At 35.8% G+C, this 27,103-nt stretch overlaps 1 protein-coding gene across 6 annotated transcripts in view; it reads left to right on the top strand.

The window, feature by feature from the left end:
- Positions 1-27,103, top strand: part of PCGF5 (polycomb group ring finger 5) — a 118,544-nt gene that overhangs the window by 74,561 nt on the left and 16,880 nt on the right. For 5 of the 6 annotated variants that reach the window (XM_032136976.2, XM_058436220.1, XM_032136990.2 and 2 more), the window contains exons 4-8: positions 6,670-6,725; positions 6,830-6,889; positions 9,743-9,891; positions 19,776-19,874; positions 22,883-22,972. In XM_032136976.2, the coding sequence (XP_031992867.1) occupies positions 6,670-6,725; positions 6,830-6,889; positions 9,743-9,891; positions 19,776-19,874; positions 22,883-22,972 (454 nt within the window). Of the gene's footprint in view, positions 1-6,669; positions 6,726-6,829; positions 6,890-9,742; positions 9,892-19,775; positions 19,875-22,882; positions 22,973-25,256; positions 25,917-27,103 lie in introns of those variants that run through there. The other variant, XM_058436221.1, reaches the window with a different exon arrangement.

The raw sequence follows: 27,103 nt of genomic DNA, 5'->3' as shown, positions 1-27,103 counted from the left end.
CAGATCTGGGTGGGTACTCCTGGCATCTAGTAGGCAGGGGACAGGGATGCTAAGCATCCTACAGTGCACAGGATAGGCCCCACACAGCAAAATTTATCCAGCCTCAAATGTCAGTAGTACTGCAGTAAGGAAACTGAATAAAGCAAACATTTTCTCTCAAATAATATTTTTCTTAATTTTAAAATAAAAAACTGTTAATATCCAGTTATAATGAAAGATTATTACCAACTGTTAAAATCTATAATAACTTATTTTTATTAAAATAAAAAAACTGTTAATAAAAACAGACATTAATAATTATTACCTTCTCTGTTCTTAAAGGGCCACATCATAAGGCAATTTATCTTAATCTTTTGATTCTGACCGTTAGATACCTGAAGGAATCCAGTCACTGTTTAATCAAACCCACTCCCTTGGCTAAAGTATAACATCATATATTTTTTAACTTTTTATTTGGAAATAATTTCAAACTTAGAATCCCCCAAATAAAAGTAGTACAAGAGCCACTTGCATTCTGTTCACCCAGATTAGCTTCTTTTTTTTTTTTTTTTTTGAGACAGAGTCTTGCGCTCTCACCCAGGCTGGAGTGCAGTGGCACGATCTCGGCTCACTGCAAGCTCTGCCTCCCGGGTTCACACCATTCTCCTGCCTCAGCCTCTCCGAGTAGCTGGGACTACAGGCGCCCGCCACCACGCCCGGCTAATTTTTTGTATTTTTAGTAGAGACGGGGTTTCACCGTGGTCTCGATCTCCTGACCTCGTGATCCGCCCGCCTCGGCCTCCCAAAGTGCTGGGATTACAAGCGTGAGCCACCGCGCCCGGCCTACCAGATTAGCTTCTTATTAACATTTTATCTCATTTGCTTTATCATATGCATATGTGTATTGGATGCTTTATTTTTTCTGAACTATTTGAGGGTAAGTAAGTACATGTGTCATGGCCCCTTACTCTTAAATGCTTTAGTGTATATTTCCTAAGAATAAGGATATTATATTACATAACCACAGTATGATTGCGTTGGTAAATACTTTAACCTAACTTCCATATTCCGGTTTTCTTAATTTAATGATGTCCTTTATAGAGATCTTTTCCTCCTAAAATTCCACCAAAATTACCACAAAGGAATTTTTTTAAAGACATAAACTCAGAGATAATAAAAACAAGATATCCTGTATCTTTGACAGGTAGAATAGCTCCTGAAACATGATAGGATCTCAGTAAACACTTTTTAAAGGATAAGAAGAAATGGTAGCAGAAGAGATGTCAGCAGAAACTGAAAGCTAGAAAGCAAACTGGTGATGGTGATAGGTGAGCAGACCTCAGAGGCCTGAGTATACCAGGAGACTAAGGAGGTCGTAGGGAGGGGAAGATCTTTACCAAAGTTTCCTACAGCAGGCTTCTTTTTAGCCAAAACTAGGTCACATGACAGCCACTAGGTAAAGTGACGTGGTGGGTTTTGAAATGCTTTAACAAATCATGAATTATCCCTGAAGGTGGCCACATTGCAGCCAGAACATAATTGGATTTTGTTAGCCAGAAATAAGGGGAATTTAGGCTCCTTCATTAGAAGCCTAAATTGCCTGTGACACATGTAGCAAAAAATTTACCTTCTATGTACTTTTTCTCAGTAAGCTATTGGGAGATGTGCTGGAGCATAAACCAAGAAAGAATAAATGACTCTAGCATAGCAGAGAGGTGAAGGGATATGACAGTTGTGCAGCAGGCCTGGGGAACAAGCAGTCTGTATTTGTACTCTCCAGCACGGTAGCATTAGCCACATATGGCTCTTAAGCACTTTGGATGTTGCTAGTGCAACTGAGGCATGGGATTTCTAATTTAATTTCAATTAAAACCTGAAGCAGTGTAAATATTTTTCCACTAAATATAACTTTATTGTTCAATAAATAAAAATTACTAAATGTATTATTAAATATATTTTAATATATAGCAAAACATTATAGTTAGTTTTATATAAAAAGTATAAAGTACTGGTGTTAATGTTCCTGCTAAAAATTTAAAATTACGTATTTGACTCACATTATATTTCTATTGGACATCACTGATATAGACAATAGAAGGAAGATGGAGAGCTCCATGAGGGGAATCATTCATTCAGCAAATATTTACTGGATGCCTGCTATGTCTGGGCACTATTCTAGGTGCTTGAGGTCCATTCGCAAACAAAATAAAGATCTTTGGCCTTGTAGATTTAGTATTTTTGTAGTGACAGACATTCAATAAACCATATAATAAGTACTTATATGGTATGTTAGAAAGTGAAAATTGCAAAGGCAAGAAAGAGGAGAATGTTGTGGGGTGAGGAGGTCAAGAGTGTGAAGGGAGGGGCAGATTGCAATTTTAAATAAGATGGTGATGATAGGTTTCTGTGGGAAAGTGAGACTTAGCGAAGACTTGGAGACTGTGAGAGGTTAACCGTGGATAGGTCTAGGAAAGCATGCCTATTTCAGGTAAAGGGAGCAGCCAGTGCAGAGTGCCTAAGTCAGGAGTGTATCTACGCCTTGTTGTACGACCAGCAAGGAGACCTGGGCGGCTGGGGAACAGTGAGTGAGGGACAGAATACTGGGCAACAAGAGCAGAGAGATCATGAGATTCCAGATTATGAAGGGCCATGTAGGCCACTGTAAACATTTTATCTTTTACTCTGAATGAAATGGGGAGCCTCTGCAGGATTTTGGTTGGAGGATTGATCCGATATGAACATTTTGATGACTGTATTGAGAACACCCTGCATATAACAAGGCAAAGGTAGAAGTTTAGGGAGAACAGTTAGAAAGTAATTGCAGTGACCCTGGTGAGAGGTGATAGCAGTAGAGGGGACAAGAAATGCTCATATTCTGAATATATTTTGAAAGTAGATCCAGCAAGGTTTGCTGATGGATTGGATATAAGATATGGGATAAAGAAAAGAGTTGAACATGACTTTAAGATTTCTGACCTGAGCAACTGGAAGAATGGAGTTGCCATTAACTGAGTTGGGAAGATTAATAATAGAGCAAGGAAGGGGTAGATCAGGACTTCAATTGTGGACATGTTGAGTTATTCATTTCAGAGAAGAGAGGAAGTTGGTAAGTGGATATATGTGTCTGGAACTCAAAGGGAGAGGTCTGGGCTGGAGAAAAACATTTGGTAGTCTTCAACATATAGAAGATCTTTCAAACTGTGAGGCAGGATGAGATCACTTCAGAGAGTGAGTACAGAGAGGCATGAGTAAAGGACCAAGGATTGAGCCCTGGAGAACTCCAGCATTAAGTGTTCAGAGAGAAGAGGAGGAGCCAGCACAGGAAACTGAGAAGGCACAATCAGTGAGGTAGAGGAAAATCCAGGAGTGTGTGGTGCCCTAGAAGTCAAGTGAAGATAGTATGTATGTCAAAGGAGATGGAGTGATCCACCTGTGTCATTTGTTGTTCATGGGTACAAGTAAGGTGAAAAGTGAGAAGTGATGGTTGGATTTAGCAACATGGAGGTCATCAACCTTGAAAAGAGCACTTTCTTTAGAGCTGTGAGGCCAGAAACCTAACTGGATTGTTTTAAGAGAGGAAAGGAGGGAGAGGAATTAGCAACAGTGAGTATAGTATCGACAACTCTTTCAAGGAGTTTTGCTACAAATGGGAGCAAAGAAATGGGGTGGGGGGGTTGCTGTCAGGTGCAGCCAAGGTTCTTTATTTTGTTTTGATATGGGAGAAATAATGGCATATTTGAAGGGAATGATCCAGTAGAAAGCAGAAAGTTAATCATGTGGGAGAGTAGGGAATGCAATCTCACAGCCTAAGAGGAGACACTGGTTTTCAATGGGAACATTGACAAAAAAAAAATTGTAGCAACTAGCAGGCAGACAGTGAGTACATGGTGCAGATGCTATAGGTAGGTATGGTGGCCGGGGCCTGTGGAAGTTTGTTTTTCATTGCTTTGACATTTTTCATTGAGAAGAAAGTGTTTGTCAGCCAAAATTAAGGATAGAGGAAAGGGATTTGGAGAGTTAGGGTGAGAAAAAAGCGTGTTGTCCAGGGGAGTGAGAGAATCAGTGCGTTTGTGAGTGTAGTATGATTCCTGGCAAACTTAAAGGCATGTTTGGGTTGTAGTTAGGAATTTGAAGGAGTATGGTTGTGTTTTTATCCAGCCATGGGTGCCAGTGCAGAGTTGATGGCAAGTTGGATTTAACCTGAGTTGTAGTAAATAATTTTGAGCAAGTAAGAGAGAGACAAATCAAGGGTACATGTAAGGAAGTGATTTAATGACTGACCATAGAACAGATTAGTCCTAAATTAGGCTGGGAGGAGAAAGGACATCAAAGTAGTAAGTAATGTTTCAGAGGAAACAGAAATGAAACTAAGTTGGTTCCTTAGTGAAGTTGGTTCCTAAGTGTTTGTACTTAGTGAGAAGTGCGATTTTTTATGCAGTCCTACTATTAAATAGTCTGGGAAAACTTTACGAATGACCTTGTCTTGAAGAATAAGGTAGCATTGGTTTGGTCGGAGAGTACAGAGAGTATTTGAGCCAGAATGTAAAACATGAGGGAGAAAAATGAACTGGAAAAGACAAGGAATTCTTGGGATAATTGAATAAGCCAGTTGGCTAGAGAAGAGAGACAGTGAAAAATAGTACCAGTTATGGTTTGTAGGTTGGACTCAAGTTATATAAACACATGAAGTCAGGTAGTAGAGAGAAATTAGTCCTTGAGTAGGGAACTAACACAATCAGATTAGTACTTTAGGAAGATTCATTATGAGCATGTCTCTGCTCTGCTCAAAGTAGAATGGTAATTAATTGAAGGAATGGAAGAATTGTTGGGAGAACAGGTGGGACAGATATTGAGAGGGAGCTCTAAATGTGGCTTGGTGAGTAAATGTGCAAATGAAGGGGAAGAGAGAAGTTAAAATCATTCTCATATTTTGAGCTGATTTGGGTGAATTATGGTATCATTTAAAAATTTAATTTAAAAAAAGTGAGACAATGACTGGAGTACTTAGTATTTTATTGGAGAAGGATAGATGAGACAATCTTGACATAGAATAATAAAAGGAAGTATTTGAAATGTTTAGTATCTGTTGGAAATATGGAACTTGAAATCAGCAGCAGATGTGATATATAGGCAGGTAGATGGATAGATAGATGGATAGATAGATAGATAGATAGATAGATAGATAGATAGATAGATAGATAGATAGATAATCTGCTTATATGTTAGTTTTGAAGCCACAAAAGCAGGTGAAATCCCCAAGGAAGACAGAACTTAGAAAAGGTCAAAGAGTGCAGAGTACAAAAGCAAGGGAGAATATCAGATTTAAAAGTAGCTGGGAAAAAGAAAAATTCTTAGTAATAAAGAAAGAACAGACTTGAAAATTTTAAAAAAAGGAAATTTTCAGGGAGGCAGGCAGTGTTAGACAGCACTGTCGAATTGTTGCAGAGCAATATAGAAGAAATATAAACTTAAAAAGTAATTTTTAAGTTTAAATTTTAATTCTAAAAATTTTAAACCTATTCAGTATGGAAGTTATGGATGATTTGGAGAGTTCAGTAGAGTAAAAGAAGCAAAACAGAGTATGTGACAGAAATAATGTAGGTTTTATTTTCACATTTTTTTCCAGTTAGAAGGAAAGATTGAGAAACAGAATAATAGTTTGAAAAGAGTTAATGAGTTGAGAAAGGTTTTGGGTTATTTTTTAAGATGTGAGAAACCGCTATGTGTTTGTAGTCTTATAGAAAAGTAATGTTGTTGAGCAGGATAAAGGAGATGAGGCAGGAAGGGGGTGTTGTGGGGGCAAGAGAATGGGATTGAAGACAAAAGGCCATGAAAAAGATGAGTTATATGGCAGGAAAGAAAATAAGAAAAATGTCAAGATAAACATTTAAAGTTTTCATTTCAGAAGGTAGAACAATAAAGTGGTCTAAATTTCTCAGAAGAGAGGAATGGAGATTATTTCCTTTAGAGGAAAGAGCCAGACCTGTGGTAGAGATTTTGAGAATGGGCGTATCAGCTGTTGCTGCATAACAGACAACCCCTAAATTGATGCTTGAAAAAGCAAGCATTTGTTATTCCTCCTGGTTCCCTGGGTTAGCTGAGTGGTTCATCTGGTCTTGGCTGGGCTCACTCATGCAACTGCAGTTAGCTGTGCATTGGGTAATCTGCTGTGCTGATCCTGGGGGATGGGCTGTCTGTGGACTAGTCTAAAATGGCCTCAGCAGGGCAGCTTGGCTCTCTTCTACGTGGTCTCTTATCCTCCAGCCTTGTTCTCATGGTAGCAGGATTCTGAGAGAGAGAAATAGAGACAAAAGCATTTGATGCCTCTTAAGGCTTAGGCTTAGAACCAAGCACTCACTTGTGCCACATTCTGCTGGCCTCAACAAGTTTTAAAGCCAGACTGTATTTCTAAGGTAGGGGAATAGACTCCATCCTTAGTCAAGGGAGGAATTTCAAAGTCATGCTCAAGAGTGTGGATATAGAGAGAGCTGGGGACTGGGACCATTTTTGTTATCAGTCTACTACTGGGGTAAATAAGTGTGTTCCATGGACAGGAGAGTGTAGTATAGTAGATGTGCTAAAATTGTGTATGTATTTTGTAACATATATAAGATTATACATCTCAGACTATTTACATGTCAGATCTTGGTGTCTTCATTGTTAGTATTTTCTTTCTCCCCCCTTTCAAAGGTTGGACAATACATTAGAGGAAATTATATTTAAGCTGGTCCCTGGACTACGAGAACGTAAGTGGCCCTTTAGGTTCTTGCAGACTTTTGTGTTTTATGAAATCAACATTTCTATTAAAGATTTCATGACTTTTACTTTTATACTCTTTCTTTTAAATTAGAAGAACTTGAGCGTGAATCTGAATTTTGGAAGAAAAATAAGCCTCAAGAAAATGGACAAGGTGACTTTTTCTTATGTCTGTTTCTGACAGCATCTCTTAAACTGGTCAACTTTTCATAGTTTAGGTGAACTAATATGTCTCTTCAGGCTCACATTTTTCCTGCACAAAATTCATGCACCCTTTTATTTACATCATGAACCTTTTTCTCTATATGAGATTTTATATAAATGAATGTAAATCTGAAGTCACTTCAGTTGAAGGTAATTGGAAATAGAGGAAATTGGACTTTGGGAAGAGAAAAGGGAGATAAAAGAGAAAATTGGCTAGATGTTTATAGTAGTAATTTCTAGGGAGCTAAAGGAAGCTGAAGTAAGAAATAGCCACAGCTTGCAGCTAACAGTGAAGAGTTTTTTGTTGTGTATGTTTATCTCTAAAGGAGAGGGAGCTGAGATGTGGCTGATAGCCAGATCAGGAGATTTTACTATGCTCTGATATTCTGGAGTGAAGTTTTTATAAGTAGAGCTCAGGTGACACAAACTTATATATCATGGAAATTTAGAAAGTATTTCTGGGTGCTTATGGGAATTTTCTCCATCACCCAGATTTCTTCTCTGGGTCCCAAGACACTCAGCAATTAGTAATTTTTAATAATAATTTCAGCAAAGGGGCAAACATTACTGAGCAGATAAAAGGCTTTTAGTGTGTGTGTATATATATGTGTATATATATATGTGTGTATATATATATGTATATATGTATAAAATCCACACAAAGGGATATTAAAATTATAAGAAACTAGTATCATTCCCATTTTTTTAAATATGAGATTTAATTTAGGATGTCCTAAATATCATTGAAAGTTATTCAAGAATGTGTGTGTGTTCTTATAGGGTCACTTGTGAGTTCAGCCTCCCAATCTTGGTTTTCCCATAAGATCATAGGATTGTCAATTATACAGATTAAGGTGGATGAGATCTCTCTTTTTTAATCTGTAAAATGGAGATTGTCATTTTATTAGTTCAACTTAACTGTGCAAGGCTTTTAGAGCAGGGGAAGTTTGAGAATAGTTTTTATGACTAGAATAAGGTAGCAAGAGACTATTTTTTATCTGTAACAACAACAACAACAAAAAAAGGCAAAGAAGCTAAGCCTGGCCAAAAAAATAACTAGGGCTTGTTTTATCCACGTGTACACTGCAATTAAACAATAACAACCAATTATAGTAGTGCTCTAGTAAAAATACAGATGATAAGGCTAATTATATATTCCAGTTTTTGACTACCTATTCAAGAGGACAGGAGCCTGAGGGATTGGCATCAGAAGTTACGTGGTAGGTTTACTGTATGGTTCTACGTATCACAGTTTAACTTGTGAATGGCTGTAGCCTACTTTGTGAATTTTATCTCCGTTTTCCTATTATTTCTCCTGTTTTAAAGTATTTCTGGTATTTGGTCTTTAGCTTGGGTGGAGAATTCGGATTTTTTGTTGGAGCTGGAAGTTTGGTTCATAGAAGGCAACTCCTATCTATGTATATTCTCTATAAATAAGGAGAAGAAAACATGTAGAAAAAAGAGAACCCACCTCCCTGCTCTATGGTACACCTGTAGTGCTTTTACTACAGTCATCAAAAAGGATCTGGCCTGTCACTTTGCAGGGAGACTTTTCTACAATGTAATGTTTGGCTGGCTAATTTTTTCAAGTTTTAGCTTAGAGATATCTCATCTGGAAATTGTCCCTGAACCTCTGCTTCACTCCCAAAGTTTGGGTTTATTGTCTCTTTTATATGTGCGTGCATAGTCCATTTTACCTCTCACATCCTATATTTGTCTGGTTTTTTTCTTTTTTTTTTTTACTTGCCTTTATTTGATTCCATACCCTGACCACTGTGAGAGAGAGGATGACAGCTCTAGTTTCAGTATTGTTCCCTCAGGCCTTGTATGATGTGTATCCAACATATAGTTAAAGCTACTCAACAGATGAATGATAAATATAGCTGCATTATTTATAGGCTACAGGTATGTGAAATATATTTATAGGTATATATATATTTATATATAGGTATATATATATTTATAGGTATATATATTTTTATATATAGGTATATATATACACGTATATATATGTATATATATTTATATATAGGTATATATACACGTATATATATGTGTATATATTTATATATAGGTATATATATTTAATATATAGATATATAGGTATATATTTATAGGCTACAGGTATGTGAAATATAGGCTACAGGTATGTGAAATATAGGCTACAGGTATGTGAAATATTATTTATAGGCTACAGGTAGGTGAAATACATTTGTATATAATATAAAATATGCCATTCAGATTTCTTTAATGGAGTTGTAACATGTTATGTATTAATAGCTATATACATGTTAAAAAGCTAATTCATTATACTCGTTTTTTTCACTGGCTGATTTTATGAATAGTAATTTGAAATTTTGAGAACTTAATTTTATCATTTGAAAAGTATTTGGTTTTAATTTGAATATATACTTATATATAAACTTGAGTATAATTTATATATACACCTATAAATAATTTGGAAGTATTTTTATATATCCTGTCCACTTTCTAACATAGTCTAATTACTAATTGTAATCACTTTTTTTTGGCTAAATACAGCTAGTCCTGAATCTTTCATTTGGATGTCCCAATGAGCCTAGAAATCTTAAGCTATGTTAATAAGTTTCCAATTTTTTTTTTTTTTTACAAAATATTTCCATTGTTGAGTTGGTTGGAACATTTTAAAGATACTAAGTTCTTCTTCAAAAACTGTTAGGAAATTTTTTAAAGTTGATTTTTGTTTTGATTATCAATGTATGATTGCTTAACTTTAAAATCAACTTTGATTTATAGCTAACTTAGTTTTGTTTAAATTATACAGATGATACTTCAAAAGCTGACAAACCGAAAGTAGATGAAGAAGGTGATGAAAATGAAGATGATAAAGATTATCACAGAAGTGACCCACAAATTGCTATCTGTCTAGATTGTTTACGAAATAATGGGCAATCAGGGGACAATGTAGTAAAGGTGAGTGAACAAGTACTATGGTATTTTTATGATCAGTTTATAGTATACCCTTGATAATTTGTTGACAAATTTTCTAATGCTTCAAAATGTTTGCTTTCAAAGTTTTAATTAACATAATTAAATAAAATGCCATTCTTTGATAATCCTATGCTTACAAATGGTTACAATTCCCACAACTGAACCGTCCTGGGCCAATGCCACCATCTAGTGGCTAATGCCCAGAATCACACCTCTCTTTCTCCACCTCCTTTTATACCTTTGTTGGGAATTCATATGCATGGTTTCTGTTTTTTAGAGTGGTGACCAACTTAGAGAATTTCATGTCACTGGTAGTTCTAGCCGTTTTATTCATTCTCTTCTAATTTTATCCTTTATTTCTCTATTTTTATTTGCAACTCAATAAGATTTCCATGTCAGAGCTAACATATTTTGTGAATAACTTAATCAATTAGTTTTGAAGTAAAATTAGATGATGTAAAATGCCTCTGAACTTTTAAATTCCTTGAAGGCCCTCAGTTATTTCCTATAGAATCTCCATTTCTGGTACTGTTTTCCTCTGCCTCTGCTAATTGAATCTTTCCTTAGAGGATCTTTATGGAAAGTTTAAAACACTTTGCTTTTATTGATTTTCTTTGGTCTTTAAATGGTGTTACTTTAATAATGTTTTCTACCTTTTTATTACAAGCAGCTTTTATTTTTATTACAAATATTCACTACTTTAGCTGTTAGATTTTTGTCACTTTATCCTAGCAAATGTCAGCCACTGAGAATATTGTTTCTCTCTCTGTATTCCGTGTTTTATTCAAATGCCTATATTCATTGTCTCTAATTTTCTTTTACTTCCTCTGTGTAAATCTGTAGGCTAGTGGGTTGAATTTTTTACTAATATGTTTAATGGCATTTTCCTATTAGGAAGTGAGAAACAATTTTTCACTTCAGATTAAGTTTTCCTAGCATCTTATAACAACATATGAGCACAGTAATTCAGTGAATATTTATCCACTATGTGAATAGTAGACAGTGAAGATGTAAGTAGTAAGAAAAAACATCTTTCACTCAAGGAACTTGGTTAGGTCTTATACATACAAATAGTTAAGGTAACTGATTTTGTTAAGAGGAATTTATTGGACAGGGCATGTAATAAAGTGCATCTGTCTTTAGAGAAATGACCACTGTACCTATTTATCCTTACAGTATTTTCAGTTGTTTCTTATGGTCTTTCCCAAAAGTCATCCCCCTTTTTGGGAAGTTCTTTTTCATAGAGTTCATGGTCATCCTTTAGCTGTCCAATACATGAGTTAGCTCATACCGAAACTTAAATCAATGGAAAGGCTGAATATCTTCTCATAAACAAACGTAAAGCCCACTTCTCTGCATGATTTCTCATATGAAAGTATAAAAGATTGAATTTTAGAAATTTATTTGAAAAATTAACCACCCCTGCTTGTTGTTCTCCTTTTTGACATCTTTGACACTTTGCTATTCTAGTTGACCTTTTATCCATTCACTCTTTCCTTTGTGGACTTTTCTTCATCCTTGTACCTTCATTCTTAGTTTATAAATGACTTTTACTAAGCTACCCTTATTCTTCCTTTTTCTCCTGGGCCATTCCTGCTTTGCCTCCACTGCCTCTACTTTTTGCCTTCTACTTGATATATGTGAGTATCTCCTAATACATTCTCTGTATCTATTTTAGGAGATCTTCTCCATTTTCTGTGTGGCTTCAACTACGCAAAGGATTTTTTAACTTTTATTTTAGGTTCAGGAGTACATGTGCAGGTTTCTTACATAAGTAAATTGTGTGTCACAGGTTTGGCATAAGGTTATTTTGTCACCCAGGTAATAAGCATAATACTGAATAGGTAGTTTTTCAATCCTGTCTCTCCCCCTACCATTCCACCTTCAAGTAGGGCCTCATGTCTGTTGTTCTCTTCTTTATGCAAAGGACTTTTAAGTCCTCATTTCCAGCCCTGCTTTTTTTCCCAAGCTGAAGTGTTATGTCTCTATTTTTAAATAGACCAGTTGAGAGTTTCACTAACACCAGAAACTTGACTTGTCTAAGTTGTCTAATTCATTATACTTTCATGTAACTTTGGTCCAAACACGCAGTTTCAGTTATGACTGCTGTCTTTCAGCCAATCAAATAAGTTCAAAAGCTTGGCGTCATCTTTGACCTGTTACTCTTTTCGTTCAACCAGTCACCAAGTCCTGCAAAATTCCCCCCAGTTTAGTGCTGCTCACCCTTATATCTACATTTTTAAAGTAGTTACTAAGTGTTTTCTGTACCCTTAATTTTTCTTTTGTTATCCAGGGCTAGGGCCACTTGCCTGAGTATGTGTAAGGCCCAGAGTGAGGGCCATGACCAATCTCAGGGTCAGATGGTAAGTATTTTAGGTTCTGTAGGCCATATGGTCTCTGTTGCAATTTACTCAACTTATTCTTTATAGCACTAAAGCAGCACAGACAACAGTAAATGAATGGGCATGGTTGTGTTTCAATAAAACATTACTTATAGAAATTGATGACCAGCCAGATTTGGCCTGAGGACATGGCCACTGTACAGACCAAAAGTTTGCCACCTTTTGGCCTGTACAATTAAGTCAAAACTCCTTACATTAGCATTCAAGGCCCTTCACCAACAAGCACCTCTTTTAATAAGTTTATCTCCCATTAAACCCATTAGTAAATCATCCTTTCAAAACAAGTGATTATTCCTTTATGTATGTGTTCGTTCTCTCTCTCTCTGTCTCTTCCCCTCCTCCTCGTGTGTGTGTGTGTGTGTGTGTGTGTGTGTGTGTGTTGGAAACCATATATCTGACAAAAGATCTGTATTTAGATTATATAAAAGCTTGTGTTATGAATATTTAAGACCTCTAAAACTTTGAACAACTCTTCCTTTTTGGCGTGTTCTTTCCTCTTCCATCGTCCTATGCTTCTGTCAAGACCCAGAGATTTTTATTATTTGTGACGCTTTTCCCAACCTAGTGAATCCCTTTTCTGAAATTCTGTAGTACTTATATTTATCTCTCAATTAGGGATTAGTTTGTTATCTATTAAGGATGCACCTAAGAGTTCTAGGCACTGATACTATCTTTTTTTATGTTTGTGTTGTCCTTGATACTAGACTGTAAATCCCTTAGTGGCAGAGACACGATGTCTGTATTGCTTTATAGCCTTCTCAGCCATCTCATTCCTCTGCAGTAGCATGTGATTCACAAATGTGGTGGGGCAGTAGTTGCATGTATAGTTTATACAGAATACCTACTGCTTTTGTAATACAGAAGTCAAAGTCAAGAGTGGGATGTCAATAAAAAGAGTAGAGTAAGTATCTCTGAAAATTCACTTTTCCATAAAAGTATAAAAATACTGGCAAAAATGTTCAGTGTCAGCTTTTTCAGAGATCTGATATTAAACAAAGGCTTATAGATGCATATAGAGCATTTTATCAAGAAGATGACTAACTGTCAGTATAAAGGGTGAGCTTTGTGGCATTTTAACTTGCTTTATTTCCAGCCCCTGCTCAAATTCTGCAGTAGCCTTGAAAATAACAGCCTGCTTTCCTATTGCAGCCTCTCAGGGACCAAAGGGAAAGAACAGAGGCAGAGCTCTTTCAAAGCCTCATTGCCAAAGAATGGTCATTATTTGACCTGTCTGGTTGTTTCCTCGGAGACCCCACTTACAAGATTGTCAGTATTCGACTTGACTTGGAGCTTGCCCCCATGGAAAAAGCCTTCTCTGTGGGTGGGGGAAAGGGGCATTTGTCAAAAACAATTACAGGCAAATGTTTCAAGTTTACCACTGCCTGAGGTATAGATAACATTTGGAACAAACAAGAGACTAACCAAAAAGCTTAAATGGAAAAGCTGGAGAGTGAGATGTCCCTAGGAGCTTCAAAAAGCTGTGACATATTCCTTGAAATCCAGAGGGCCACGTGCATATGTAGAGTTGTATGCATGTTCAGGAAAGACCTGAGAAGGCCCTAAGCTCTCACCTCTGCCTGACCTTGAGGTGTTCTGCATGAGTAGGAAGTGAAGACTAAGGCAGAGTTGTCAACACCTTGGTTGAATATTGGTGGTATGCCCCCAAACACATACCCAGACTCTTGGCAAAGACTGAGCAACTTAATGGCTCCAGATTTGTAAAGAAATCTCTGTTCCATTATTAGCTGACCTCTAGACAGAAACTTTCATGACTACATATGGTAAAGAGTATAGACTTTATGGAATTAGTTTAGGACTGAAGAGCAGGCAGGAATCTGACTTCCAGTATTGCAACATTATATCATTGAAAATGTCTAGTTTCAACAACAACAACAAAATATGAGAGATACTAACAAATACAGTGGTCCCTCAGTATATGTTGGGGATTAATTCTGGGACCCTTCATGGATAGCAAAATCTTTGGATCCCATGCCCCTTATATAAAATGGTGTAGTATTTGCACATAACCTATGCACAGCCTGCTATATACTTTAAATCATCTCTAGATTACTTGTAATACCTAATACAATGTAAATGCTATGTAAATAGTTGTTAATAGTATATATTTTTATTGTTGTATTGTTGTTTTTATTGTTTTTAAAAATACTTTTGATCTGTGATTGGTTGAATTCACAAATGCAGGACTGCAGTTACAGAGAGCAGATTGTTTGACCCATACACAGGAAAAGAAGCAGTCAATAGAAACTGTCCCTGAGGAAGCCCAGACATTGTACTTATTAGGTATAGATTTGAAATTATCTATTTAAATATGTACAAAGAACTAAAATCATGGTCTGGGCACCTATATGAAAATACAAGAATGATCTCACCAAATACAGAATATTAAATATTTTTAAATATTCTGGAGTTGAAAAGTATAGCAACTGAAATGAAAATTTTACTGGTGAGGCTCAACAGCAGACTTGAGCCAAAGAAAAAGAACCTATAAAATTGAAGTTAAATGAATTGAGATTATTCAGTCTGAGAAACAGAAAATAGAATGAAGAAAAATGAACAGGTCCTCAGAGACCTGTAGACACCATCAGGCTTACCAGCATACACATAATGGAAGTTCCAGAAGGAGAGGAAATGGAGAATAAAGGACAGAAAGTGTATGTGAAGAAATAATCGCCCCAAAAAACCAGCTAAATTTGATGAAAAACATTAAACATTTGAGAAGCTTAACAAACTTCAGGTATGATAAATTCAAAGAAATTCATACCTAGGCACATCGTAATCAAACTATTGAAAGACAAAGAGAGAATCTTGAAAGCAACAATATAAAGGTGACTCATACACAAAGGACCCCCAGTAGGGTTAGTAGCCGATTTCTCACCAAAAGCTGTGGAGGATAGAAGGCAATAGGATAATATATGCAGAGTGCTCAAAGAAAGAAAACTGTCAACTAGTAAATCTATATTCATCAAAAATCTATAGCCTTCCAAAAGGAAGGAGAAATTAAGATATTCCCATGACCTTGGATTTGGCAGTGGATTCTTAGAAATGACACCAAAAGCACAAGCAGCAAAAGAAAAGAAATAGATAAATTGTAAATGTAAAACTTCATTAAAATGTAAAACTCTTGTGTATCAAAGGACACTTAAGAAAGTGAAAAAAGTTACAGAATGGGAAAAAATATTTGCAAATCATGTCTGATAAGCCTTTCATATACAGGTATATGAAGAACTCTTATAAATCAACAATAAAAAGATGGCCCAACTTGGAAAAAATAGGCTAAAGGCTTAAATAGACTTTCCTCTAAAGAAGTTATAAAAATGACCAATAAGCACAGGAAAACTTGCTAAACATCACTAGTCATTGGGGCTCTGCAAATCAAAACCACAACGAGATATTATTTTATACCTACTAGGATGGCCAGAAATTTTAAGGAAAACAATAAATGTTAGAGAATGTGGACAAATTGAAACCTTATACATTGCTAGTGGGAAGGTGAAAGTGCAGCTACCGTGGAAAACAGTTTAGCAGTTCCTCAAAGAGTTGACGTGGTAATTCCACTTCTAAGTATGTGATCATATCCAGTAGTCCCCCCTTATCTGTGGAGCATATGTGGATGTTGCAACCACAGATAGTTCCAAATAATCCTGTGTATACTGGTTTATTTGATAACTGAGATAGCTAAGTCACTAATGGACAGGTGGCCTATACAGCACGAATATGCTGGTCAAAGGGAGGATTCACAACCTGGGCAGGATGCAGTAGGATGGTGCAAGATTTTAACATGCTACTCAGAATTGTATGCAGCTTAAAACTTATGAATTGTTTATTTCTAGAATTTTCCATTTTGTATTTTTGGACAGTGATATATTGACTGGGTAACTGAAATCAAGGAAAGTGAAACTGCAGATAAGGAGGGCTACTGTATAAAAGAATTGAAAACATGTTCACACAAAATCTTGTGTATGTATATTCATAATAGCATTATTCATAATAGCCAGAAAGTGAAAACAACCCAAATGTCTATCAACTGATGAATGGAAAAGCAGAATGAAAGGAAATATGATACTATTCAGTCATAAACTGCAATGAAGTATTGATACATGCTACAAAATAGATGAACCTTGAAAACTTTATACTAAGTGAAAGAAGCCAGACACAAAAGGTCACATATTATGTGATTCCATTTATATGAAATGTCCAGACAAGGATAAAGACAGAAAGTAGATTAGGGTTGTCAGGGGCTGGGAGGAGGGAAGACTGGGGAGTCACTGTGAATAGATTTGGGTCACTTTTGAGGATGATGAAAATGTTTTGGAATTAGATCATAGTAATGGTTGTGCAACTTTGTGAATAGTATAAAAACTATTATTAATCTCTGAAAGATTGTAAGTAGTGATACCAGCATCATTTCTGGAGATTCTTCCTGATTTCTTGACAGATGAAAAATACACAAATTAAAGAGTCTTCCAGTACAGGTTGGGTATCCCTTATCCAAAATGGTTGGGACCAGAAGTTTTTTGGGTTTTGGAATATTGGCATTGTATATACTTACAGTTGAACCTTCCAAATCTGAAATGAATGAGTGTCATGTGAGCCCTCAGTTTCAGATTTTGGGACATTTCAGATTTCAGACTGGAGATGATCAACCTACACCCTTATGTTCTTCTCTGACTTAACTGGGGCTTGTAAAAATGTGCTAATGATTCTTTGTAAGCTGTTTGGGGCAAGAAGAAAATTGACAAGAAACCTTGGGATAGTTGAGAAGGTGAACAGATAACAGAGAAGATAGACTTGTACATTTATCCCTTTGTTTTCATGCTGTCTAGAATATCCGTCTTCACATTTGAAATGGGTAGAATATGTGTTGATTTAGATGTAACTTTTAACTTATGTTTTCTTTTAATGGATATTTTATCATCTGTATTGTGACCAGGTTATTATTTGTTAATTTATTTCTGTTGGTCTTTGCCAGGAAATATGTTTTGCTAGGAAAACATTTGCTAGGAAATAAACATTGACTGAATAGTTGTGACTTAGTGATGCTGACCTCATTTCCTATACATACAAATAGGAGTAATATCTTTAAAAGATTCTATTGTTGTTTCGTGTGTTTTAGTATTCTGATAACTTTTGAGATTGTGGAATGTAATTTTGTTTCACATATTGGTTCATGTTTATTATGTCTACAACCTCATTTTACTTCATTTTCAGCTTGGGTGTCCCTTCTGGATTGGTTCTTATATTTTAGTGATAGTCAAGCTTAAAGAGTGAATTAGTACTGCTCTGCACATTTTACAAATGAGACACATCAGGCACAGAGAAGTTTGTTCTTCCAGTAAAGTACTGGCACAGCCTATCAGACACTATTCTCCCCAACACAAGGTCCACACTATGCAACTTCTAATTTCTGGGGGCATGCTGTGGCCTAACCAGCATCTCTCTGTTGAACCCTATGGCTCCTCAGAGTCCCATTTGATATCACGCTCTTTCTAAAATTATTTAAAAGCTATGATACCATGTTTTAGAAAATGTCCCTCATGTTTCAGAAGTTATACTTTATAATCTTCACAGAATTGGAAAAAACTACTTTAAAGTTCATATGGAACCAAAAAAGAGCCCGCATTGCCAAGTCAATCCTAAGCCAAAAGAACAAAGCTGGAGGCGTCATGCTACCTGACTTCAAACTGTACTACAAGGCTACAGTAACCAAAACAGCATGGTACTTGTACCAAAACAGAGATATAGACCAGTGGAACAGAACAGAGCCCTCAGAAATAATGCCGCATATCTACAACTATCTGATCTTTCACAAACCTGATGAAAACAAGCAATGGGGAAAGGATTCCCTATTTAATAAATGGTGCTGGGAAAACTGGTTAGCCATAGGTAGAAAGCTGAAACTGGATGCCTTCCTTACACCTTATGCAAAAATTAATTCAAGATGGATTAAAGACTTACATGTTAGACCTAAAACCATAAAAACCCTACAAGAAAACCTAGACAATACCATTCAGGACATAGGCATGAGCAAGGACTTCATGTCTAAAACACCAAAAGCAATGGCAACAGAAGCCAAAATTGACAAATGGGATCTAATTAAACTAAAGAGCTTCTGCACAGCAAAAGAAACCACCATCAGAGTGAACAGGCAACCTACAGAATGGGAGAACATTTTTGCAACCTACTCATCTGACAAAGGGCTAATATCCAGAATCTACAATGAACTCAAACAAATTTACAAGAAAAAAACAAACAACCCCATCAAAAAGTGGGTGAAGGATATGAACAGACACTTCTCAAAAGAAGACATTTATGCAGCCAAAAAACACATGAAAAAATGCTCATCATCACTGGCCATCAGAGAAATGCAAATCAAAACCACAATGAGATACCATCTCACACCAGTTAGAATGGCCATCATTAAAAAGTCAGGAAACAACAGGTGCTGGAGAGGATGTGGAGAAATAGGAACACTTTTACACTGTTGGTGGGACTGTAAACTAGTTCAACCATTGTGGAAGTCAGTGTGGCGATTCCTCAGGGATCTAGAACTAGAAATACCATTTGACCCAGCCATCCCATTACTGGGTATATACCCAAAGGATTATAAATCATGCTGCTATAAAGACACATGCACATGTATGTTTATTGCGGCACTGTTCACAATAGCAAAGAGTTGGAACCAACCCAAATGTCCAACAACGATAGACTGAATTAAGAAAATGTGGCACATATACACCATGGAATACTATGCAACCATAAAAAATAATGAGTTCGTGTCCTTTGTAGAGACATGGATGAAGCTGGAAACCATCATTCTCAGCAAACTATCACAAGGACAAAAAACCAAACACCACATGTTTTCACTCATAGGTGGGAATTGAACAATGAGAACACATGGACACAGGAAGGGGAACATCACACACTGGGTACTGTTGTGGAGTGGGGGGATGAGGGAGGGATAGCATTAGGAGATATACCTAATGTTAAATGATGAGTTAATGGGTGCAGCACACCAACATGGCACATGTATACATATGTAACAAACCTGCACATTGTGCACATGTACCCTAAAACTTAAAGTATAATAATAATAAAAAAAAGAAAAAGAAAAGCTTAAATAATAAAAAAAAAATTTTTATGCTTTTTGTGACCTTTTTTTTCTTTTTAATTTAAACTTATGTTTTCTTTACTAAAATGTCTAGAGGTAAGCAGATTGCCTATTTGCCAGGATTTTCCTAGTATGCATGATAATATATTCTTGAAGAATGTCATGTAAGTATCCAATAATTAGGAATATTTTTACTCGCAAATACTAAAAAGCTATAAATTGAAATGTTTTCACAATACATTTAAAAAATACTCAAAATGATAGTGAAACTGGTAGCTATGGTTTCACCAGAAGCAAGATAGAACATTTTAACTGGTAATCTTTGTTTCCTTTAGGGTTTAATGAAGAAATTCATTCGATGTTCTACACGTGTAACTGTGGGAACTATTAAAAAATTTCTAAGTTTAAAACTAAAACTTCCAAGTTCTTATGAGGTAAGTTAAATAATATCTAAGCTTGATCATTTTGATAATTCTGATTTGAAGTAAAATTCTAACAAAAGCGAAAACTGAGAATATATTCAAATTAATTTTTGTGGAAACTTTGATTATTTTTGTGTTAAAAATTTAATTTTCAGAATGTATTATTCTACTTAGGTAATATGTATATTCTAATTGAACATATCCTGAATAAACTATGATGCTAATACATTTAGTGTTTTATAATTAAAGGAGATGTTTAAAGAACTTAACATTAAGTACTCCCAAAATAAATATACCAGCTAAATGTATTCATGCCTTGGGGTATGTCATTTTTTATCTGAGCTCTTTGAGATCCATTATTACCGATTCTTTATAGACTTCTTCAGAATGTAAAACATTGCCTTTTTATCACAAGGAATTTCATAAGTAATCACATTTCCATGAAATGCAGGAGTGGTTTTGTTTAGCACTGGATAAAACCAACATATTATAGCTGCATAAATGTAACTTACCAGTTTATTTACGGAAGAGGTAAACTGCCCTGATATTGATCACAGCATAGCTTTTCATGTGTTCCATGTTTAGAGAATGTTTTTAATCCTAGAGTTATGACTAAAACATAGTAAGGAAATATCATTTCTCACCTGCCTAAATGATGATCTTACAACTCATTAATTTCCCCTTCTTCCCTTTCGAGTTCTGATAGTAGCATCTAGAAAATTAAAGACCAGGCCGGGCGTGGTGGCTCATGCCTGTAATCCCAGCACTTGGGGAGGCTGAGGCTGGTGGGTCACTCAAGGTCAGGAGTTTGAGACCAACCTGGCCAACATGGTAAAACCTTGTCTCTACTAAAACTATAAAAATTAGCCGGCTGTGGTGGCAGATGCCTGTAATCTCAGCTACTCAGGAGGACAAGGCAAGAATCACTTACTTGAACCTGGGAGGCAGAGGTTGCAGTGACCTGAGATCACGCCACTGCACTCCAGCCTGAGTGACAGAGTGAGACTCCATCTCAAAAAAAGAAAAGAAAATTAAATTAAAGACCAGGACTAGTTTCCTACATAAACAAAGACATCAAAGGAAAGGCAGCATAGTTTTTCTGGCTTATCTGCAGTAATATGAGTATCATGAAGAGTCATCATAGGAGAAATAAAATGTGATAGACATTGATATACGGTATTATATCCATGTTTTGAGGAAGCCGCTGATCCTGAGCTTATTTGAAAATTTCTCTCAGATGACTAGTCTGTGGGTTGAAAATTGTTATTATGGTATGGTTCTACAAATATTTTTTAAAATTCCAGAGACATCAACTTTTGTATTAGGAAAAAATTATGGAAGTTAACTATAAAGCCCAATGTACTTGGTAAAAATAAATGATAGTAACAATGTATGGATACAACTACAGTGAAAAATAGACAATAAATTGTTTTTATGATTTGGTTTGCACTTTATTTTCTTCACGCAGAATACCATGTACGGTTTTATTTCCTTTTAAGTCTGATTCATTGAGTTAACATTTTCTAATTTTTAGAAAACTGTTATTACTAAGAGAACTGTTACTCTTACATAGTCTTACTTCTGGCATGTATATATTTCGCTATAAACAAAGATGGAAGGGGGAGAGATTCAGTACGCTGACACCTCCTTATGTATCCCAATGCAAAGGACTTTTCCTATGACTTTTGGGAATCTTTTTCAGTTCCCCCCTTATTTTGCTGCCTAGCATGCAGGGGGATTATTTAATGAAATACCTGACAGCTGAAGCTTTTGTGGCATTGCTAACTGGGGCAAGATAGTTTAGTTGTTAAACGACACTAACAGATGCAGTATACCTGATTAGCAAAATGCATCCTAAGTAAGACCCTTTACTTTGCTTATGAATTAATTTACAAAAAAGATAAAGAAAAATGAAATTATCTTCTTTATTCTTTCAAAAGTTAATAAAATGATGCCTGAAAAACATTTTGAGGTCCATATAAGTCATCATAAATCATCAAAAAATCAGTAATTTTGCTTTACATGTCTAATACAATTAACTGAAACTATACTCATCTTAAAGTTCAAAACCGTAGTCTCTGTCTAGCCAGATGCAGAATTATTTAAAACTCATTCTTCTTCCCCTCCCACACTTCAAATGAAATCTTTCCAGTTTGTTTTTAATAGCTAGAGAACTAAAATGTTATATTATTTATAGGAATCGATGATAAACATTGCTTAATTATGCTTTCTTGAATTAGTGAATTATAGCCACATTTCCTGTAGCCTTCTTAAAGATTTAGGGGTTGTTCGGTTCTTGCAACTTGGAGCAAAAGTTAATGCTGATAAGTACGCTTTTTTGAAGCTTTGTGCAAAGTGGGAAGAGGATCCTGTAAGTATTGTGCAAATTACCAACCAGGCAAACCAGAGAAGCCAGACAGCCCTAAGAGACGCAGACCTGTGGCATAGTCGTAACTTTTGTATCAAATTAGCTATTGGTAATTACTGAAAATTCTCATATACCTTTAAGGCCCTATAAATCACTGTATCCATATTCATTAATGTCCCTCTTCAACCCCAAACGAATAAGAAGAAAGTAACCCCTTCAAATCTTGGGAAGGTGAAAGAATTCTGAGAGAAGAATTGAGAAGCCAAAGGAGCTGAGAGGAACTGTGAGGTTTCTGCAGGTTCTTGTTCAGAAAGGGGCAGTCACAGAACTATGCCTTAAACCTCTAAGAGACATGACAGAGATTTGGACTAAGAAAGGTTACACTGTATTTGTAAATTATGTGTATGAACTTGAGATACAGATATATGGGACAAGATAAACAGTATCTTGTATATAGTATACAGCATAGTAACAGTATATAAGTAACATATCCAAATTGTTAATGCTTTAGGAGAATAAATGCTTCCTATTTAAAATAATGGATAATACTTTTGTTCCAACTATTTGAAGATTTTTTGAAATTTCAAAAAATATGCAAAATACTTTTGAATTCAACATTATGTTAATAGATCTATAATGATTCTTTTTAAAGTTGGATGTGCTGTGCAATGGTGAAATTATGGGGAAGGATCATACTATGGAATTCATCTACATGACAAGATGGCGGCTAAGAGGCGAAAACGTAAATTGCTTTTATATTTACCTATGTGTTTATTTAGTTATATACCATTATGTTACTCAAATTTAACAATATTAGAAACTAAAAAAGACAAACTAGCTTGGGAAGGAGAAGAAACTGGTTTTTCTTGCTACTGTTTCTCCTAGCACTCTGAAAATTGGTCCTATGTATAAAATCAAGGTCTGTGGTAAATGTGATTGTATTAGATTTAAAGTGAGATTAAAACCCTATCTAAATATGTTCAGGACTCTACTAACCAAGACAGAGAAAATGACTATTTTTTAAACCCAATAAGTTGTTGGAACATTTATGTATTTGGAATGGGAGTGGGGGAAACTTAAGTTCTCCCCTGACTAATACGATTAATGGTTGATAAGGGTGTTTATTTTTGGTTGTGGTAGAGGGGACACATAGGGTAGAATCTAAATAATCTTCTTTCAGGTACCTCCTTTTCGTTGAAAATATAAACTCGGACTTAAGGGTAAGTGAGTTTGCAGTGCTTTCTGATGCTAGAATTAGATTATTGTGCCTTAGGCCCTACACATATGGGAGAAATGATTCAAAGGAGAAAACCAAAGAAAACCCAAAAAGCCCAAAAGGCGAATTTTGTATTTTGAACTATATATTTGATTCTGGTTAATTCTGTAGGACTGATATATGAGACTGAGATATGAGACTAAGGAATACAGTAGTAACTTAGGTTCTACTAAGTTCTATAGTAGTAACTATAACTTAGGTTCAAGCATGGGATATTAGGCAAATTTGAGGTACTAGGGATTATAGGACTGATATATGACACTAAGGAATACAGCAGTCATGCTATCAGAAATTATCTTCATAATCTGAGTACATAAATAAACATGAATTAAGATTGACTATAAGGTTGGAGTAGATAACGTCTAAGATTATCTTTTGGACGCTAAGATTCTGTGTTTATGATACAATATGCCATACTCTGTGTAATTTATTCTGTAAACTAGATTTATTATATTTTCTCATGAAAATGTAAATTATAAAAAAACACAAAATTAAGAAATTTGACCTCACACAAGAATAAGAAATATAGAATCCAGATATAATGAGGGTTGCCATGTTACAATATTTCCAAAACATATTTATATTGAATGTAAACACTTGTGGAATTATTATAAAACAAGCCTCAAAAACTCATTGTCTTATGGGTAAGATATTTGGCTCTTTTGCAGAAGAAATGTCTTGATATTATATAATAATAAATGAAGCACCTACATTTGTAAATCAGAAGTTTTTTTCCTGCTTGAGTTGTAGTAAAAGCCCTGGTTAAAGCCTTCCTTGTGAGACTGAATGCTTTTGCTAACAGCGGAAAGCAGGAAGAAAAAATTACGTTCTAATACCAGCCACCAAATAGTGTGTGCCCTTGAAGAACTCATCATACATGTTTGTGGCTCATATTTTTAAAAATCTAACTACCTTTGTATTTGGTAAATCACGACCTGCCTTTCTGTAACATTTTATAATGTTTTAAATGATTGTACATACATCAATCACCCTCAGTTAATCCTTACAACCAAAATGTTCCAGGAGCCAGGTACAGATTGCACAGGTAGTAAATTCTTTCTTACCCAACACTGTTGAGGAATGGATATTATGATATTACACATAATATTGTATTGAATGTAACTTCAGCTTTCTTTGATAGTTTAGCGGGCATTGCAGTGTGTTTTAGTGACTGAAATCATCGTGATGAATAGACTTGCCTTAAGGTTAAAGAGGTGTAAGTGGTCATCCACTGCACGACCTCTACAAGCGGCTCACTTGTTCTTTACAAGAACTCCTCCCAGAGTTGCCCCAGCTGCCATTATTTTAATGTCAAAGTATGAAAGAGCTAATTTATAGACATTTTTAGTAAGAGACTATGATTTAAATCAGTCCTTACTGTAATTACATTTCTGATTACGTATTTGTGAATAGTTTAAATTTTTTGGTTGTTTAAGGCATATTTTAATAAAAGTTCAAAAAGTGGTTCAGTAGCTATGATTCATCATTCAGGTGGAAACTAAACCAATAAACAGAAAAATTACTACCTTTTACATTTAGTGCAACAGTAAAGTAATATATTAGCCCATTTCATTTCTTGGTGTGACAAACCTGTTTTTTAGTTGCTTTCCTTCTCCAAACCTGTTTCACCCTCAGTCATCACAACCTCAATAATTCTAAGATTGGTAGCTCCATTTTTCCAGTTGCTCAGACCAAAATCCCTGATGTCAGCACTGATTGCTGCCTTTTTCTTTCATCCATCCTTTCTTAGCAAATTCTGTAACCTTCGCCATCAAAATATACATTCAGAATCCAGCTGTGTCTCACTACGTCCACTTCGCTACTGGTCCAACCCACCATTGCCATTCTCCTAGCAAGGCTCTGTGCCACTACCCTTGCCCCAGCTCTATCTTCACCTCACACAGCAGCCGGCGTGATCCTCTTAAAACAGGTTAGAACATGCCCACTCCGTTCTCTGATTCCTCCAGTAATGTTTAATTTAGGTAAAATCCAGAATCTTTCTAGAGACCTACATATGTGGCCCCCATACAGTCTTCCCGAGATACTCTGTCTCCTCATTTATTCTGTCTCCCTGGCCTCACAGCACTCCAGCCACACTGGCCTGTTTTCTCAACCACACCCCATTTGCCCTCACCTCCCCTGGTGTCTACCTAACTCGTTTCCTTTACCCCCTTCACTTAAGTAATTTTCTTCTATGTCACCTTCTCATTGAGGCCTCTGACCTCCTCTAAAACTACAACCCCCTCTCCCGATGGCATTCTTACTCCCTTTTCATGCCTGATTGTTTTCCATAGTATTTCATACCGCCTCTGACATATTATGCCTCTTATTTATGTTTATTGTTTGTCCTCCAAGTAAAATATAATCTGAAGACAGGGGTTTTTGTTTGTTCACTGCTAAATCTCCAGCACCTAGGGCAGTGCCCAGCATATATACTCAATCAATACTTGTTCAAAGAGTAAATTGAATGAAAATGTTATCTTTTATAAAGTAATGGTTATGCAAAATATATCCTAAAGATAATTTTTATTTATCTGAATCTCAGCTTCCTTTTTTTCTGTTAAATTTTCAATTTTTGTTCAGTTTCCAATTATGAATTATTATAATATTAATAGATGAATTCTGACAGTTGAGTGACATGGATGAATGCAGCAGTATCACTAAAACAATCATTTCTTGATTAAGCTCCTGTAGCATACTGTTGTGATCACATCCCTTCTTATTTCATCATCCACTGCCAGCAAGATGCCAGGATGTCTGAAGAGCTCTTATTAGTCTACCTGTTGGCTAACTAGCTCTGCCTTGGGCTGGAGTCAGCTTATTTCCTAAACTAATGACCACTATGTGGTTCTTTTACTTGTTTCTATTGCTTTTTTGTATTAAACATTTTAAGCTACCCAAGATTAATTTATTTATACAAAAACAGAAGGTTAAGATTCTAATTTATTTCAAATTGTTTTTAAATCAGAAATATAATGTATTGAATATTGAATAATCCATATTTAACCTTATTGTTTTGAGATGTCACCATGTCTGTGCATATGTGTGTGTATGTGTGTGTGTGCATATGTGTGTGTGTGTGTGTTCCTAGACATTGTTTTGTTCTTGTGAGCAGGTCTTACTCTGTACCAGCATTACACATCATCTACCTTTTATAAAGATCTGGCCACATAACACCCCTGTCTAAAACCCTCCAGTTATCTACTTTCTTTGGGATACATTTGGATGAAGTTTAAACATGTTTTATAAGGCAAATAGTTGGGCCTTCTAGGTTGCTTTATGATGTGTATTAGTACCTATTAGGGGAAAATCCCCAATTATTCTTTTGAAAATTGTGTTGACTAGTTTTACCCATTTATTCTTCCAGATGAGCTTTAGAATAGGATTGCGACTGGCATGGGGTTATATTTCTAGATTGATTTGGCTGGAATTGGCATCTTTGCGGGTTTTTTATTCTATTTGGTACAATGGGGTGTCTCCTCATCTATTCTACACACTGTGAGTAGATCTGTCATTTTCTTTCCTCCTTATATTGGATACTATTCTCTGCCCGCCTGGGGTCTTTCATCTCCGAAAAGGGTACTCCATATTCAGATT

The sequence above is a fragment of the Hylobates moloch genome, unplaced genomic scaffold (genome assembly GCF_009828535.3).
Source record: "Hylobates moloch isolate HMO894 unplaced genomic scaffold, HMol_V3 SCAFFOLD_3, whole genome shotgun sequence".
In the NCBI taxonomy this organism is placed as follows: Eukaryota; Metazoa; Chordata; class Mammalia; order Primates; family Hylobatidae; genus Hylobates; species Hylobates moloch.
This window is presented reverse-complemented; position numbering and strand designations above follow the sequence as displayed.